The sequence below is a fragment of the Eublepharis macularius genome, chromosome 3 (assembly GCF_028583425.1).
Source record: "Eublepharis macularius isolate TG4126 chromosome 3, MPM_Emac_v1.0, whole genome shotgun sequence".
NCBI classification, from domain to species: domain Eukaryota; kingdom Metazoa; phylum Chordata; class Lepidosauria; order Squamata; family Eublepharidae; genus Eublepharis; species Eublepharis macularius.
The window spans coordinates 182,507,106-182,525,848 of record NC_072792.1 but is presented as its reverse complement, the minus strand read 5'-3'; the positions used below and the strand labels follow the sequence as shown (position 1 = coordinate 182,525,848).

The 18,743-nt window shown below is 45.4% G+C and overlaps 1 protein-coding gene across 2 annotated transcripts; it reads right to left on the bottom strand.

The window, feature by feature from the left end:
• Positions 1-755: 755 nt before the first annotated feature.
• Positions 756-16,717, bottom strand: DNAJB13 (DnaJ heat shock protein family (Hsp40) member B13). 2 transcript variants are annotated; one of them, XM_054974040.1, is made up of 8 exons: positions 16,635-16,717; positions 12,065-12,168; positions 9,002-9,163; positions 8,231-8,388; positions 5,094-5,207; positions 3,697-3,810; positions 1,420-1,496; positions 756-1,274 (listed from the first exon to the last, which is right to left on the bottom strand). In XM_054974040.1, the coding sequence occupies exons 1-8, from the start codon at positions 16,700-16,702 to the stop codon at positions 1,121-1,123; spliced, it is 951 nt and encodes a 316-aa protein (XP_054830015.1). In that variant the 5' UTR covers positions 16,703-16,717; the 3' UTR covers positions 756-1,120. The 2 variants fall into 2 exon arrangements, with proteins under 2 accessions (XP_054830015.1, XP_054830016.1); XM_054974041.1 differs by lacking the exon at positions 16,635-16,717 and adding an exon at positions 16,361-16,428.
• Between the last annotated feature and the right edge of the window lie 2,026 nt (positions 16,718-18,743).

The following is an 18,743-nucleotide window of genomic DNA, read 5'->3' as shown; positions in this document are numbered from 1 at the left end:
TCTTCAAGTACTTGAAGGGTTGTCATATAGAGGATGGTACAGAGTTGTTTTCCACTGCCCCAGAAGGTCAGACCAGAACCAACAGGTTGAAATTCACAAAGAGTTTTCGGCTAAACATTAGGAAGAACTTTCTGGCAGTTGGGAGTGGTCCCTCAGTGGAACAGGCTTCCTCGGGAGGTGGTGGGCTCTCCATCTTTGGAGGTTTTTAAGCAGAGGCTAGATGGCCATCTGACAGCAGTGCTGATTCTGAGAACCTGGGCAGATCATGAGAAGGAGGGCAGGAAGGGTTACATCAGTGCTTAGTTCTCGTGGCCCCTTCTTACATGCCCAGGGTAAGGCCGATTGCCACTTTGGGGAGCAATTTTCTCCAGGCCAGTTTGGCTAGGGAACCTGATGGTGTTTTGCCATCTTCTGGGCATGGAGCAGGGGTCACTGGGATTTGTGGAGAGGGCAGCTGTAAATTTCCTGCACTGTGCAGGGGGTTGGACTAGATGACCCTAGAAGTCCCTTCCAACCCTGTGATTCTGACACTCCACTGGCTCCCTCTGTAAGGAGGGTCACTTGTGTTCTCCAGCTGTGACCCCAAAAAAGAGCATCAAGCGCTGTTCTTTATGGCTGAGATTAAATCCCTCAACCAGAATTGTAGCTCTGCTTGGCCTGCCTCTTTTACGGCCACTGCATTCAGTTCTGAGTCCCATGCTAGCCAGAATCCTAAATGGGGGAAAAAAGACTACGGATGGAATGGTTCCAAAAGTTTCATTTATTGAGTTCTGACGAGACGGCTGCTGCCGTGTTTTCAGATGTTTACTTTGTTTGACTCAAAAGCATTCAAAGTGGCTCTTTGCACTCTGCCCTTCTCCTAACTACAGACTGAGATGCTCAATAGAAGTTATATGGCAGTGTGCTTAGAAGACGCACATCTCCCTCTGGGTGCACAGGGCTTCTGCTGGTGTGGCACTGCTAAGTGCCGTGACTGCTGCCAGCTCTCACACAGCCTAGCAGGGTACCACGTTTGCCGCTTTGCTGTTCCTGTTGAGAATTAAAAACCGAGAGAAATGGCACAAAGCTTTGCTCCTGTGATGCATTCGGTGGCGACCAAGGCCAGCCGGCCGTGCCCCTCTCAGGTCAGGAGGGCTTGCCGCAGGAGCTGCTTCTTGGCTGGGGTGAGCCTCGGCGGGAAGATGATGTCGAAATACATGATGAGGTCCCCCTTGCGGGTGGGGTCCTTGGACAGAGGCATTCCTTCGCCAGGCACGACTTTGAAGTACTTGGGGCTGCAAAGATGAGAGGCGGACCCACGTGAGCAAGCTTGGGGGGGTGGGATTCACACCGCCCCAGTTCCCCTTAAGTAAAGGAAGGGGCAGCTGCTGCAAGGGAGGGTGCTGCCCTCCCCTAGCCGCAGACCACAGCAGCACTTACTGGACAATGTCGTTGATGGGGATATTGAGCAGTCGCTCGTCCAGCGTCTGCACGTCCACAGTGCAGCCGATCAGAGCCTGCAAGGAGAGAGGGTCAAAGGGTGAGGCTGGAGTGGGGAGCCATTTGAGAGCCAGAGTGTGTCCTTCCTTGCTCTTAAAGGAACCCGTTGCTGTGAAGCAGCATGAGTCGCTGTCCTCAGCAATGCTGGTAGGCTTGAGACATGACAACTACCCTTTGTTAAAAGCACACAGTTCACAGGCTCAGAATTTATTTGGGGCCTTTTTAATTCCCCCCCTTCAAGTCCCTTCCAAGTTCTCCCCCTTCTCTGCTTTAATGTCACAACAGCCCTATGTGGTTGGATAGGCTGAGAGTGAGTGAGCCAAAGTCATCTAGTGAGCTTCATGACAGCCAGTGTAGTGTAGTGGTTACTGCTGGACGAGGGTCTAGAAGATCCAGGTTCGAATCCCCCCTCTGCCATGGAAGCTTGCTGGGTGAACTTGGGCCGGTTGCATGCTCTCAGCCTAGCCTACCTGACAGAGTTGTAGTGTTGATTAATTGGAGGGAAGAATGAGATGTAGTATGCTGCTCTGAACTCCTTGGAAGGAAGGGCAGGAGAAGGCACAAAAGGAATAGAACAAGGACGGGATTTGAATATGGGGGTCTCTGCTCCCTATCCAACCCCCCTCCCCACTGCCTCTCAGGAGTAACTGTAAAATTAGCACAGAATGCATGTGCAAACATGCCCAGAACCAATTCTTGCTGTAGATCTGCCTTGAGCCCAGGTGTGGGGGGAAAAGCAGGTTTAAAATGTTCTCAGTAAACAAACCAATCTGTTTCATGCACCAAACGCAGCCAGTTCTCTGCAGCAGCGGCTGTCTTGCTGCAGGTAGGTGTTGCGTTTGAAATCTAGGACACTCAAGCCATTGCCTGACCTTTCCAGTACAGGCTTAAGTGCCTTTCTCTAATCCAGTCTACTTACCTACTTTAAAATAATGATCTCTCTGAAGAAAGAGGGTTTAGGCAGCTTAGAGGACATGTAAAGCAAAACAGTTTAAAATCAAAAGCCGACAGGGAAGTAAAACCCAGCGTGTGAAAAATGGCCTATAATCTAGCACAGCCTGCAACAAGATTTGATCTTTGGTTTAAGGTGCCACTAGAAACCTGAAACTTGAGCTGAAGGCTCTTCGAAATGATGTTGCTTAGCCGTGTTTTTTAAGGGCAGGAGGAAGTGTGTTCCCCTTAGCTGCTCTGATAGCCTCTTCCACAGATCTGGGGAGAAGAGGGGTGGCTGAAAAAAGGGCTGTGATTATGCCACCCTGTAAGATGGTGCCACAAAAAGAATGAAGCTGGCACGTGGGTTTGCACCAGAAGAGAGGGTCTGGAGTGTGCGTGCGCGCCCCAAGGCCTGAACTAGAGTTGCCGGTAGAAAAATATTCTGTTAATACAGGCTTAATGTGTAGAACTTGGCACTGCAAGTTTTTCATCTCACGATGGTAAAGAACATCCTATTAACACCTCTGTTAAAGGGACAGGACATTCTTTTTTGCGCAGGCAGCTGGCCACCCTAGCTTGACTGCAAAGGAGGCCAACTGAAGCTGGAAACAAATAGGCTGAGACCAAGGTGCCTCAGAGCTAAGCTACATGAGATGAATTACATGAGGATGCTCAAGTGAAGGGAGATGCGATATTATCCAGGAAGCGTAGTTTGAGTTTTACCTCTCTCTACAGAGCCGGCAAAGATCGCTCCTCAAAAGGTTTGTTAATTTCACCTATCTACAGAGCAGCAAAGATCCCTTCTCAGAGGGTTTGTTAATTTCACCTTTCTACTGAGCTGGCAAAGATGGCATCTCAGAGGATTTTTTAGTAATTGACAGAGCCTTTGGCAAGGCAAAGAGGAAGTTAACAAACTGTCTGAGGAGAGATCTGTGCCAGCTCTGTAGAGAGGCGAAATTAACAAACCTTTTGAGGAGCGATCTTTGCCAGCTCTGTAGGGAGAGGTGAAATTCAAACTACACTTCCCGGCTAACACTGCGTCTCCCTTCACTGGAGCGTCCTCGTGTAATTCGTCTCGTGTAGTTTAGCTCTCAGTAGAGACCGAGTCCAGTGCACAAGTCCATGGCATCTCCTGAACATGTTCCATGAGCGCTGCTTCTGTCCGGCTCGGGTGTTACGATGCTCCTGGGCTTCCCCCAGCCAGCGCGATACCTCGATGCAACACATCCTGAGAAGCAAAGAGGGGCTGGCAGGTGCTCGAGTCACCTGCAGCGCTTCGGTTACCTTGCCAAGGGGGAGGCTGGCGACGTAGATCAGGTTGTCGTCCTCCCTCTTGAATCTGGGGTGAAGCTTCTCCTTCACGATGAAGATGATGTCGGCTGGGATGATGTTTGGACCCTGCGAGAAGAAGGCAGATAATCAGGACGGTGGTGGTAGAGAGACAGCGATTGTCCCCCTGCAGAGATGAGTGCCCCCCCCAGTTGTTTCTGCTACCAGGAAGCACGAGGGGGTGGGGGAAGCAGCTGCTCAGTTACTGAATAGCTTTCCTTCCCAGATGTTTTGCTCCAGAGGGAACTTTGACTGCCTTAGAAGGAAACAGAGAATCTGAATTAATGGACATCTCGGATGCTTTTTTCATACAGAGTTCATCATGACTCTGTGGCTGATTCCGCACACATTGGATAATGCACTTCCAATCCTCTTTCTAGATCATTTGGAACGGATTTTTTTTTGTGTGCGGAACAAAAAATCCACCTCAAACGATTGATAAAGTGCATTGAAAGTGCATTATCCAACGTGTGCGGAATCAGCCTGTATAAGTATTTGTTAGGGAATTTTGGGGTAGCCCCCTGATTTTCAGTTTAAAACTCATCGATCTGGGCTGCCCAAAGACCTGTGAGAAAATCCTTCTTATACTCTATATTTTGCATTTCTGTTCCTGCAATGGTTTTTATCACATTATAACATGGAGGCCATGAAAAAAGGGCACCGCGAGTTGGCTTCCACTATACACTGACGGTTAAAAATTGTTTATATCCAGAGATATTTAGCTCCGGCCTTGGGTGTATCCTTTCCCAGCTGTGTTTTGAAATTAATGGTGCCATCCGAGAATGTTATTCTTACTGTGTTCCTTTTAATTCCTGGCTGTGACCTGTCAATCTACAGTGTTCAGAAGATCATGTACCTCGACTTGATTGTTTGTAAGAACTGGCTGTTTGTTTCTCTCAGTGAGAAAGGCGGACTGTAAGTGACATAAATAAAAATAAAGTGCCGGTTGCCCAGTTGAAAGGAGATTGCCCGTAACGTCATCTGTGGCACACCACGGTTAACTGGCCAAGCAAGTGAGGGGGGATGTGGGTCACATGGTTTCTAGCGGAGGTTCCCTGATTAAAGGGAACCACATGCAGTGTAAGACCTTTCAACATCCCTTGGGAAAAAGCTTGTTAAGCGACGGGTAAGAATTGCACTGTGCGTTCTTCTGCCAATTTATTGCAATGGCTAGTTTGTTCTCCGACACATGCTTTTCTCCACAGCCTACACCCCGTAATGGCAATGGTTCAGGACAATGATCCCGCACAAACTTAGCACAACCCCTCCCTGTGACAGGGCTAATTTTCTCCCAGCCTGTGTGGGTTTCACTCTAGATGGCGGAAGATCTTAGAAGCCCCGCTATGCGTCACCTGGTCTCCTTCCCGCTGAAAGGTAATCCTCGTCCCTTGTTTCCACCCAGGTTGTACGTTAATCGACAGGATCTTATCTTTAATGGTGGACGCATGGCCGTCTTCATTCATCACCTGAGGAGTTTCGAAAAAGGTAAATACGGTCTCAGCCCGAGCCGGATAACCAAGATGTTTCATCCAACAGAATCTTGTCATAACTTACAGGATTCTCAAAAACCAAGCATGACTTGGTTTTTGTTAAGGGATTTTTAGGAGCCCTCTTCTAGAATCTGTGTGTGAGCACATTCAAGCAAAAGACACACACACACAAGAGGCAACTTTGACTCGGTAGACAATTCTAACTTTTACAGATTGAACTACAGGTCAGCCCAATCGTGCAGTGAGCCGAGAAAGTTCCTTTTAACGATAAATATTTTCTCTTGTTTTCACTTTGCAACGAAGATTTTAACCTTTAACATGTTACGTCCCAGAAGAATTTCGGACCCATGACAAAAGTACGACTTCAGCACCGAGGTGTTTATATTACAGTGAGATCTGATTGTCCTGTCAATCAGGCTTGTCAGGTGCCATGTATCCTGAGGAAATGTGATTCTGAAGAACTGTTCGTATTAATCTTTTTTGATCTTTTACTCTGTAAACAATTATCAATTATTCGGTAAACAATCAGTGCTGAGGGTATATAAGATTCTCTGATGTGACTGGTCTTTACACATATTAGCCTACAGAGAGTTGATAGGAGTCATGAGCTTATTCTATAAACAATAAACCTATTTTTCTTTTGTAATAAATACTGTGTCTTGGAGTCTTGAAATATATGTTGGTAAGTGGCAGTAGGAGAACTTATAAATTGTCAGAAGCGTACTATTAAAAATTCCTCTATCAGTTTTCTGCTAAGGAAAGCGCTTCTGTTTGCAAGAGGGAAATTTCCGCCCACCCCCCTCCTCAACAGCAGGCAATTGATCCCTTGAAATGCTGCTCCTGGGGGCTAAGGACCCTCACACCAGCATGAGGGGGCAGCAGAAGGGGAAAATTGGCAGAAATTGCACTCCCACACGCACACTTCCACTAACCGACTATTTAACTTAGATCCAAATAAGTATGCCCTACCTTAGCACGTGGAGTTAGGAAGAAATACGAAACTTACATAACAAGCTAAAACTGGCTCTCAGATCCAAACTTGGTGATGGGCAGTTCTGTTCTACTTCCTTTTTTTAAAGTGAAAAGCAGACTCCAGGGCTCGCCCTCAAGCATCCTTTCTGCACCAATTAGTTGGGTATGCATTAGGAGCTCCTAGGAAGCAGCTTTTTTTTCACACACCTCCACTCAGCTTTGGGGTGCTTCTGTGCCAGCTTCCTCCTGGCTTTTTTGCATACTTTCGAAAACTTGCTTCATTACCATCTTTTTGGAAAGATCATAACACACCTTCCATGTGGATGTGAAAGTCCATCTCTTTCCTGGTCCCGTCCACATTGGTGCCATTTCCCCTGCCTCAGTAATAACAACAACAACTGCTTCTGGATACAGTAGTGCTACAACTCAGAGCGGTGAACAAAGCCAGTGTTATTATTATCCCTACAGTATAACTGGGGAGCTGAGGCTGAGAGGAGCGGCTCACCCAAGGCCACCTGCTGAGCTCACGGCAGGAGTGGGAGTCGAACCAGCAGAGTGTTGATTTGCAACCCAGCCACTTAACCACTATGTTACAGCAGCTCACACAACAGTGCACTTATATACCACTCTTTTAGGCAGATTAGTGTCCCACTCAGAGCGATGAACAAAGTCAGTGTTATTATTAACCCCACGATGCAGTTGGGGAGCTGGGGCTGAGAGGAGGGGCTCACCCAAGGCCACCTGCTGAGCTCACGGCAGGAGTGGGAGTCGAACTGGCAGAATGCTGATTTTATTTATTTGTTTGTTTGACTTATAGCCCGCTCTCCTTGCAATGAAGGCTCAGAACAGATCACATCCGGATTAAAAATACAATACAGTGTGCAATAAATAGGTAGTGCAAAGCTAAAACAATTAAAATTGGTAGCAAATTTTTTTCTCTGCCACCGTCATGTATAGTTGCCATTTTGGGGTGATGTTTTACTGAACTGAACTGGTTCTATTTATGCATCTATTGTAGTTTTTATTATATTTTGCATCATCCCCTAACAATAGCTAACTGTCCCACTTGAGAAGGGCATATGTTCTTGGCTAGTTAATTATCTTATAACGTCAAACACCGTACAAGGCTATCTGTACCTGAAACAACATCTTAAAATATATGAAGATTATTAGTTCGTTCTTGCTACTTTTTATATTAACAAAGTCTATATAAAATTAGAGCGTGTTTCTCATATATATGAGTATCTTTTGGCCCTCAACCAATACACCCATCCTTGAGTTATATCTTTACTTCTGTGGAGTTGGACATTCCTGCCATTCTCAGACACTCTCTGTAGCTGGGCCTCAACAAATAATATTTATTAACATGGGTTAGATGGCTACTAATCTACACAAGGCCATACTATTGTGTTACTCCTTTGCTTAATACTCCTTTGTTCTATTCTGGGCCTCTAGACTCCCTTTGTGGCACGTCAAGCTGTGGGGCCATGCTAGCCCTGTTTCTGTATGCAGAGACACCTTTTATGATCTTCTTGGTTAAATCCAGCAACAGTTCCCCTATATTTCTGGCTATTTCCATGACAGAGCTAGGTCTCTGCCAAAGAAAAAGCTATAGACTAAATTTAAAAAAAGAAAGAAAACTAGGAATTCAGAACCCAGTAGACCAATGACAACAACAAGAACGACATTTGATTTATATACTGCCCTTCAGGACAACTTAATGTTCACTCAAAGTGGTTTACAAAGAGTCTTATTATTATCCTCACGGTGATCACCCTGCAAGGTGGGTGGGGCTGGGCTGAGAGAGCTCTGAAAGAGCTGTGACTGACCGAAGGTCACCAAACTGGCTTCATGTGGAGGAGTGGGGAATCAAACCCGATTCTCCAGATTAGAGTCCTGCCACTCTTAACCACTACGCCAAACTGGCTCCCTCTCTTTCTCTATCCTCTCTCTCCATCTCTGTGTGTGTGTGAAAGCAGAATCCCTTCCTTAATTATGCCACGAAACCTCCCGTGGCCCACACTTACCCTGCGGGAAATCTTTATTTTTTTGGTGCATCCGTAGAATAAGTCTTCCAGGGAAAGGTACAGATCTCGCTCGATCGGGGGGTCCTGCTTCTTCACCCCCCTTCCTCGCAGCCCCCCAAATGCCATGTTGACTTCAGCCCCTTCACCAGTATAGAACTCTAAGCAAGAAAAAGACAGTGGAAGGCAACTCATAGGGTTTTTTTAATTACTTACAAAAAAAATAATGTAACTAATCTTAGGGTCCAACTACGTGTTACACTATTTACACGCCTGCCCTGTTCTGTCCTGGTTGCTGAACACCAATGTGCTGCCCGTTTCGTGTTGAATTCGAGTTTCCAGGTACACCTGGGTTCAGTTGGAACCAGGCTGGGAAAATGGTGCATTCGGGGAACCACCAACAACTGCTTGTCAACTGAGAACAAAACCCTCCAGGGGACATACTGGGCAAGGTAGTTCCGCAGTTATGTTGGTCCCAGACTGTTAAGGGTTTTAAATGTCAAAACCAGAACCTACTATAACTGATAACCAATGGTGTTATCCTGGGTTTGGGAGAAGCCAGCCAAAGGCATGTGCGTGGTAATAGCATTACCGAATACTGGAAAGAGGAAGCAGCCCTGAGCACATCTCTTGCGCCGTCTGGATTCTCGAGATATTTGCAGGCTGCTGCTGCACCTTAACTGCCCCACCCCTGCCCTGCCCTTTAAACCAGACCAAGCTTTGAGCCAGACACAAACAAACAATATTCCAACCAGATGCAATGCTTGTGCCTACCATTAAAGGGGTTGTCTCCTCCAAAAAACTCCCGGAAAACTTTCTCAGGATTTCCATGGAACACATAGCCTTCCGTCCAGGGACTGTCTTTCCCAAATTCCAATGGGATGCCTCCTTTAAGGCCTTCTTCTCCAAATTTGTCATAAACAGCCTTCTTCAGTGCTAAGGAATAAAGGGGATGGTGCACATTTGAAGATTTGTTTTGCGTAAGAACATATTGTAGACAGGCTGGAATCTATAGGGGACCAGACAGGGTGGATGGGTAAGGCACAGAGATGCCCATCTCTGGCCGAACACACAAAGGCACCTGCCACCCGCCTCTGCTCTCCTCTACTTTCCTTCTCCTCTTCCTCCTCACCCAACCCCATCTTATTTATTTATTTAGAAGATTTGTATCCCATCTTTCAGCCCAATCAGAGCCACCAAGGAGGCTAACAATTGAAAAAGATCAAGATGGGTAGCTGTGTTAGTCAGTCTGTACCAGAAGAAAAGAGCAAGAATCCAGTAGCACCTATAAGGCTAACAAAATCTGTGGTAGGGTATGGCCTTTCGTGAGTCACAGTATCTGAAGAAGTGAGCTGTGACTCCCGGAAGCTCATACCCTATCATAAATTTTGTTAGCCTTACAGGTGCTACTGGATCCTTGCTCTTTTCAACTGAAGAAAGTAGCGTAAGTACCCATCTTAAAACAAACTAAAAACCATAATTAAAATACGTTATGTATAAAAATGGAGACATATCAGTTAAAAACACATGGCAGGGAGATGGAGTTATTAACGGAACGCAAGACAAAACGGAAACTTTTTCACCAGCTGGTGGAAGACGGTGATGGAAAGGAACAGACATATACCCCTGGGGAGACAGTTCCAAAGGTTTGGCATCACGACTGAGACCCAAGCTACAAGTGACGCCTGACCCAGGTTGGACACTTGTCAGCTTCCCTCAAGTTTTGATGGGAAATGTAGGCGTCCTGGTCTTGCAGCTTGGCTCTCCATTACAGCTGCAAGACCAGGATGCCTACATTTCCCATCAAAACTTGAGGGAAGCAGACAAGTGTCCAACCTGTGTCAGGCGTCACTTGTAGCTTGGCTCTGAGAAGGTCCTTTCTTGAGTTGTCACCCCAGCCTCAGATAGCAGGAACACCAGAAGTACCGCCTCAGAGGATGTGCGGTCCAGTTGGTTCATATGGGTGTGTGTGTGTTATGTGCTGTCAACTCATCTCCGACCTATGGCAACCCTATGAATGAAAGACTTCCAAAACATCCTATCTTTAACAGAGTAAGTGGTCCTTAAGGGATTTTAGTTAATCCTAAGGGAGTTTAGTTAGTCTTAGTTTTCCCACTGCTGATGCTTCCTCTTTTCCTCCCTCCCTCCTCCACTTTTTAGCCACCCTCTTCTTTTGGGGGACAACCAATGGCTGAGGCCAGAGCTGCATTCCATGGGCGGCCTCTTATGCAAAGCCTTTACGTGATACGGCTGTTAAGCTAACGTAAGAACCAATAGACAGAGCTGGTAGACACTTATGGTTTCTGGAAACTTTTTAGAAGTAGACAGGAGCTCCTTTCAAACCCACATACCTATCTGTCTCCAACATTTTACTAACGCCCTTTCTTCAAGGAGTTCAGGAGCAACTCCTCCATTTTAGTCTGAGACAGAAGTCCTGTTCACATGTTACAGTCAATGCATGCACATTTTGCATGTATGTGCGTGCATCTGTTTGAAAGAAACAGCTGACGTGGGTTCACTTTGCAAATGAAACCGGGGACCCATGCCTGGATAAATGTGGAGTTTAAATTACATGTTCAGCTATGCATGCATGGAATGTAACATGAGAATTATTCAATGCTTGTATAAAGAAAAATCAACACAGACTGTACGTGTGTTCACTGTAACTTGTGAACGGCAGGGCTGTATTAATCCATGGCCGGGCCTCTAGGCTTTCAGGTATTTTGGGCCCCCTCCAGCACTTCAGTCTTTCACCCCACTCCACCTGACAGCCTGACCCTGGTACGGCAGGTACTAGACTGAGTGTGTAGCCCTATATCCATTTTGAGGGTTTCCTGAAGAATTCTATTCACAATTTTAAAAATATTTTTATTGCGCGAGTAGAACTCTTCAGGAAAGCACGTTTTGGGGGTATAATTGTTCAATACTGTAATATTTTGAAGTGAATAACATTTTTATTATTTATTAAAATATATAATTTATGGATCATTGTTTTAATATAAAAGACAATTTGTTTCATTTCAATAAGAAAGCAGTTAATTACCTTATTAATAGAGATTACATAAGAGAATCAATTAATTGTAATTTATGTGGGGGTGTGCCTCAGCAAAAAAACCTGATGGGCCCCTAGTCCCTGCGAGGCCCCTAGGTTTTAGCCTAATCAGCCTTATGAATAATACAGCCCTGGTGAACAGGGCTAGAGTGACTGGCCCAGCATCGCCCAGTGAATTTCCTAGCCAAGTGAGGATTTGAACTCTCATCGTCCCCAATACTATTCTACCACTCTAATCACACCACCATGCTGACTCTCATTTTCGTATGTGTTTTGAGCACTGACTGAGACCTGTGTGACAACAGCTGCTGTAACAGAATGGTTAAGTGGCTGGGTTGTGAGTCAGCACTCTGCTGGTTCGACTCCCACTCCTGCCATGAGCTCAGCAGGCGGCCTTGAGTAAGCCACTCCTCCCAGCCCAGCTCCCTAGTTGTATTGTGGGGATAATAATAATGCTGATCTTGTTCACTGGGCACTAATATGTCTAGAAGAGCAGTATATAAGTGCAGGTATTATTTTTAGATTTGGAGACCTTTTATAGATTCACCATTGAATAGATTATGTATAGATTCACCATTGTTTCATTTGTTGTTTTTCCTTTCCTTTTTTTTTTACTCTGCACAAATCCATAAAAAATTTAAAATTTTAAAAATTAATTTAAAAATTATTATTACTCAGTACTCTGACATTACATCTGCCTGGAACCACGCAGGACTTCCTATTGGCAGTCTTTTTGAATGGGACAGATTCACAGGACGAAGAGAAATGACGAGGCCTCCACTTACGGTCACTCAGGACATCATAGGCTTCTGCAAGCTGCTTGAATTTCTCCGGGGCCCATGGCTCAAGGTTTTTATAAGGGTGGTTTTTCAAGGCCAGTTTCCGGTAGCTGTAAAACACAACAGAGGGTTTCATTTTCTCTCTCTTTTTCTTTTTACCCGAACAGATAAGTTTAATGGTTGGACCCCATTAAACCATTTAGTGTTTTCCTCTGACACACAGAGCTTGTCACCGTGAGTAGAAGACTCTATAGCAGAGGAAGGCGCTGCCATCTGTAGAATGGAAGAGTGAGAATTTAACCCCATTATCTTTTTAATTATCTGACTCCAGAAAGCTCATACCTTGGAAATCTAGTTGGTTTCTAAGGTACAACTGGACTCGAATCTTGCTCTTTTGAATTATGTTTTGCCAGAGGCCTGAATATGTTAAATTAATGCCAGCAGTACACATATGCCACTAAAATGTGGATTATTAATTAAGATATTGAACATAAGTTCTTTCTGTGAAGGGGGTGCCAAAATGATCGACTGCACCAGGGGCTATCATGTACCCACACCCGCTGGAAAACCACCTCTGTTTGTTCTATTACAGGGCCTAAATCCATATACAAATTCTTTTATACCTGCATGTCCACTTCCTCTGCTGCCTCCATCAGAATTAATGGGAGCTCTGTGTGTGCAGTAATCTTGAGTTTTTTTCTCTACAATTTGCCAATAGTGTTGTGCACACACAAACACGCACAACCTGTGAGCCTGCATTTTACTTTTGAGAAAAGCGGGATATAAATGTGTGAGTGTATACACACACACACATACACCATATTTACTTGAAAGGAAGATAACACTGAATGTAAAAAAGAAAAATGTGCTCTTGAGTTGCAACCAACTCATGACCCCATCCACAGAGATGAGCAGAGGTGGTTTTGTGTTCCTCCAGGTAGCAACCTTACTATGAAATCCTGAGCAGAGTTACTCCAGTCCAAACCCATTTAAATCAAGGGGTTTAGACTGCAGTAACTCTTAGGATTTCACTAACAGTCTTTTTGGTGGTCTTCCATCCAAGTAACTCACTGCGGCCAAACCTGCTTAACATTCACGTTTTGATGAGCTCTAGTTAACCTGGGCTATTTGGGCAACCCTCTTAAAAAATGTTATGCACAGACATAAAAATTATTGATGGCTGTTGGGTGTTTTCCGGGCTATATTGCCGTGGTCTTGGCATTGTAGTTCCTGACGTTTCGCCAGCAGCTGTGGCTGGCATCTTCAGAGGTGTAGCACCAAAAGACAGAGATCTCTCAGTGTCACAGTGTGGAAAAGTTAACAAACTACAGGAAAAAAGACAGACAAGCCCAATGCTCGACAATGCACGCATTGTCATCAATCTGACAGACTGTCAACTCTCACCAGATGAAACCTCCATCTTGGCAAAGGGAGGAAACTTTGCAGTCACCCCCACCAGAATTCCTGTGGAAGACATCATTGCAAATGTAGAAGCTGCCATCCGTCATCTACCTGAAGAGGAAGCTGAGGAAATAAGAGGAGAGACAGCCAGGATTCTACGAAAGGCAAAGCTTCCCACCAGCAATATAACACGCAAGGAGAAAAATGCCATCAAGACCCTCAATGCAGATCCAGACATCATCATTCTACCAGCTGATAAAGGCAATGCTACAGTGATCATGAAAACGGAGGAATACAAAAAGAAGATTAAGGAACTCCTGGACCCCTCCACCTACAAAAAACTAAAACGAGATCCCACTTGCAAAATCACCAGGCTAACAAATGCGCTGATCAAGAATTCCTCACTACATCCCGACACGCACAGAAAACTATGCAAGACTGAAGCACAGCCACCTAGACTATATGGACTCCCCAAAATACATAAAGATTCAGTCCCACTCCGACCCATTGTGAGTGCCATTGGTTCACCGACATATGAATTAGCTAGACATCTGGCAGATCTCCTGCAGGACCACATCGGGAAAACCTCGTCTTACATCAAAGATTCAGCAGATTTCATCAACAAAATCAGTTCTCTGAAACTCAATCCACAAGACATACTTGTCAGTTTTGATGTTGTATCCCTGTTTACCAAGGTTCCAGTAAAAGACACTATTGCACTGATTAATCAGATTTTCCCAGAGGATGTAACAGCCTTATTCCATCATTGTCTGACAACCAGTTACTTCCAATGGGACAACGAATTCTATGAACAGATGGATGGGGTGGCCATGGGGAGCCCACTCAGCCCAGTTATAGCAAACTTCTACATGGAACATTTTGAAAAAACAGCTCTAGAATCAGCACCCCACAAACCCAGTGTATGGTTCCGGTTTGTGGATGATACATTCATCATTTGGAGCCATGGGGAGGAAGAATTGAGGGAGTTTTTGAATCATCTCAACAACATCCACCTGAACATACAATTCACAATGGAGAAAGAAAGTGAGGGAAAACTCTCATTCCTGGATACCTTGGTCATCCGCAAAGCAAACTTTCAGTTAGGTCACAAGGTCTACAGGAAACCAACTCACACTGATCGGTACTTACACAAAAACTCCAATCACCACCCCCGACAGAAAAGAGGCATAATGAAAACATTAGTGGATCGTGCAAGACGGATATGTGAGCCGCGCTTTCTCAATGAGGAAATTAATCATCTAAACCACGCACTTCAGGCAAATGGCTACTCCAGAAATGAAATCCGAAGAGCAATCAAACCCAGGATGAATCAAACAACCAAGGAAAAACAGTCACCTACAGGAAAAGTGTTTTTGCCATATATCAAAGGAATTACTGATCAGATGGGAAAGCTTATAGAAAAGCATAACCTTCAAGCAGTATTCAGACCCACCCGAAAAATACAACAGATGCTACGATCAGCAAAAGACAGCAGAGACCCCCTCACCTCTGCAGGAGTATACCGGATACCCTGCAGCTGTGGACAAGTTTACATCGGGACCACAAAGCGTAGCATCCAGACAAGAATAAAAGAACATGAAAGACACTGCAGACTTGGACAGCCTGAAAAATCAGCAGTGGCTGAACATAGCCTAACGCAAACAGGGCACAGTATCTTATTCCAGGACACCAAAATACTGGACAACACTTCCAACTACTTTGTCAGACTGCACAGGGAAGCCATTGAAATTCACAAGCATAAGCAAAACTTCAACAGGAAAGAAGAAACCTTAAGAATGAACAGAGCATGGGCTCCAGTTCTGAAAAACACCAGGCCAACAAAACACTCCACACCCGACAATAGCCCTGCAGAGAAGATTAGCACATCAAGCACCAATCCATATGCAAAAGAACCTCCTCAGGTTACAGTGAAGCCTCCCGCCATTAGCATTCCACACCCTGGGAAACTCTTACAGGATGACTCAGCTCAACCCCACCCCTCCTGAGTAGATACAAATGACCTACATCTTTTCCACACTGTGACACTGAGAGATCTCTGTCTTTTGGTGCTACACCTCTGAAGATGCCAGCCACAGCTGCTGGCGAAACGTCAGGAACTACAATGCCAAGACCACGGCAATGTAGCCCGGAAAACACCCAACAACCATCGTTCTCCGGCCGTGAAAGCCTTCGACAATACATAAAAATTATTATTGGACAAAACTGTAACTTGAATGCAAATGTAAGATGCATACACCCCTAGTCTTGTATTTGAGTAAATATTGTGTTTATGTGTATGAGTAAATACTTGTGTGTATATATTGGTGGTGGAGAGTGCCCTTAAGTCATAGCTGTCTTATGATGACCCCCTGGTGGGGTTTTCATGGCAAGAGACTAACAGAGGTGGCTTGCCATTGCCTGCCTCCGCAATGCTGGTCTTTACTGTAAGTCTCCCATCCAATTACTAACCATGTCCAACCCTGCTTAGCTTCTAAGATCTGACAAGATCAGGTTATCCTGATCTCATACCCAGGATAAGTAAATCTCTCCCTTTCTTACCTAGTGGGTAGCTGTGTCAGTCTTGTCTGTAGAAAAGAGCAAGAGTCCAATAGCACTTACAAGACTAACAAAATTTGTGGTAGGGTATGACTCTTGTTCCTTTCTTATCTAGTGCATTTTAAAACCTGCCATACACAGGGCTGCAGAGGCAGGCAATGGCAATCCACCGCTTGCCATGCAAACCCCAGCAGGGGTCGCTGTAAGTCAACTATGACTTGAGGGCAGGATTCCATTTTTTTCATTCTTTTATCATATGCACAAAGCACCTCCGTACAATTTTATGCATGTACATAGAAACACGAATACATACATGTACAAGCATTATAATCTTTTCTGGAGTACCTTTCCTTTTTCCTAGGGATGCTAGCTCCAAGCTGGGAAACTCCTGCAGATTTGGGGGAGGGTGGCATTTGGGGAGGGGAGGTATAACTCGATGGGGATCTAATGCCATAGAGTCCGCCCTCTTTCCTCCAGGGGGACTGATCTCTATCAACTGGAAATCAGTTGCATTTCCGGGAGATCTCCCGGTCCCACCTGGAGGTTGGCAACCCACGTTTCACAAACTTTTAATGCTGTATAAATGCCAATTCCGCCCCCCACTCATCCCGGGGCTCACGCCTTCTTGATGTCGGCGTCCTTGGCGCTGCGGGTCAGCTCCAGCACCGCGTAGTAGTCCTGCCCCATGGCGGCGGCTGTTGCCCCTTGTCTGGGCAGGCCCGCTCCGTTGCCAAGCGCTCCCGTTGCTAGGGACGCCGCCGCCTTCCGCCTGCCGGCCCAGATGCATCCTGGGAGTTGTAGTCCCGCCTCCCTGAAGGGGCTAAGGAACCAGGGGCTTAGCTCCCTGCATTAGCCAAGCCTACCAAACAGACATGCCAATCCTTATTAAGTGACCCACTGTTGTGTATCTGGCCTGACTTCAAGGCAGCACACACAACTCTGTGGCTTCCCAGCGACTGACATTAGGTCATGCTGCCTCTGTACATGGAGGCTCCATTGAGTTATCAAGGCTAGTAGCCTAGGATAGAAAAGAGCAAGAGTCCAGTAGCACCAAATAAGACGAACAGAATTTGTGGTAGGGGATGAGCTTTCATAGCTGGATTAGACCTAGAAGAAGGTGGAGTGAAAATTGGTGGAAGGAATATTAACAGTTTGAGATTTGCAGATGACACCACGTTACCGGCAGAAAATAGTGAAGACTTGAAATGACTACTGATGAAGGTTAAAGGGGAAAGTGCCAAAGGAGGATTACAACTGAACATGACCGCTGAGGAACTACACAATTTTAAAGGTGACAATGAGGAAATTGAAGGTGTTCAAGATTTTCTGTTCCTTGGTTCAATAATCACCCAAAAGGGAGACTACAATGAAAATATCAGAAGAAACCTGAGACTAGGAAGAGCAGCTGATAGGGAACTAGAAATGATATTTAAAGATAAAGATGTCTCTCTGGGAACCAAGATCAAGATAATCCAAACTATGGTATTCCCCATTACTATGTATGGATGTGAAAGTTGGACGGTGAAGAAAGCTGACAGGAAGAAAATGGATTCATTTGAAATGTGATGCTGGAGGAGATTTTTGTGGATACCACAGATGGCCAAAAAGACAAATAAGTGGGTACCAGATCAAATCAAACCTGAATTCTCCCTAAAAGCTAAAATGACAAGACTGAAGTGATTGTACTTTTGTCACATCACGAGAAGACAAGATTCTCTGGAAAAGTCAATAATGCTAGGAAAAGTGGAAGGCAGCAGGAAAAGAGGAAGACCCAAAATGAGATGGCTGGACTCAATAAAAGAAGCCACGTCCTCCAGTTTGCAGGATCTGAGCAAGTCTGTAAATGTTCGGACGTTTTGGAAGTCTTTCCTTCATAGGGTCGCCATAGGTCAGAGAGGAGGAGCGGGGAATCAAACCTGGCTCTCTAGATTAGAGTCCCGCGCTCTTAACCACTACACCAAACTGATAATTGGATTGAGGCATTCTGCACCAACTGCAGTTGACTTCGAGGGGGAGACTAATACAGAGTGCATTACAGCCATTTACTCTCAATGTTACCGTGGCGTGGATCCATGTGGCCAGATCAGTTGTGTCAAGGTAGGGAGTCATCTTCCAAAGTAGACTGAGTTGGTAGAAGACATTTTTGCAGCTGCATTAACTTGTTTCACTGGCAGCACCGCTGGATCCAGTATAACCCCTAAGCTTTTAACAAAGTCTGCAAGGATAAACTGCATCCCACGGAAAGTTGGGAGTACAATGTCCTTCCCTTCTAGGCATACATGAGTCTAGTGCTTGAAGTGCATAGGGAAAAGCAGGACCATTTAAGCCTGGGAGCTATGGAAGAATGCACGGCCAGCTCTTGAACGCATACCCTATTTTGTTGGAATATATGTTGCGACGTCTGACAGTCATTATGGGGTTAATGTATTTACTCACTGTGCTATTCTTTTGGTTTGACCTGGAAGAGAATCTTGCACAGAGCCAATAGCCTGGAAGCCCCAGAAATGAAAAGCCAAGCTACAAGTGACGCCTGACACAGGTTGGACACTTGTCAGCTTCCCTCAAGTTTTGATGGGAAATGTAGGCATCCTGGTCTTGCAGCTGTAATGGAGAGCCAAACTGTAAAACTAGGACGCCTACATTTCCCATCAAAACTTAAGGGAAGCCGACTAGTGTCCAACCTGTGTCAGGCATAACTTGTAGCTTGGCTCTGAGATGTGTTTGCAAA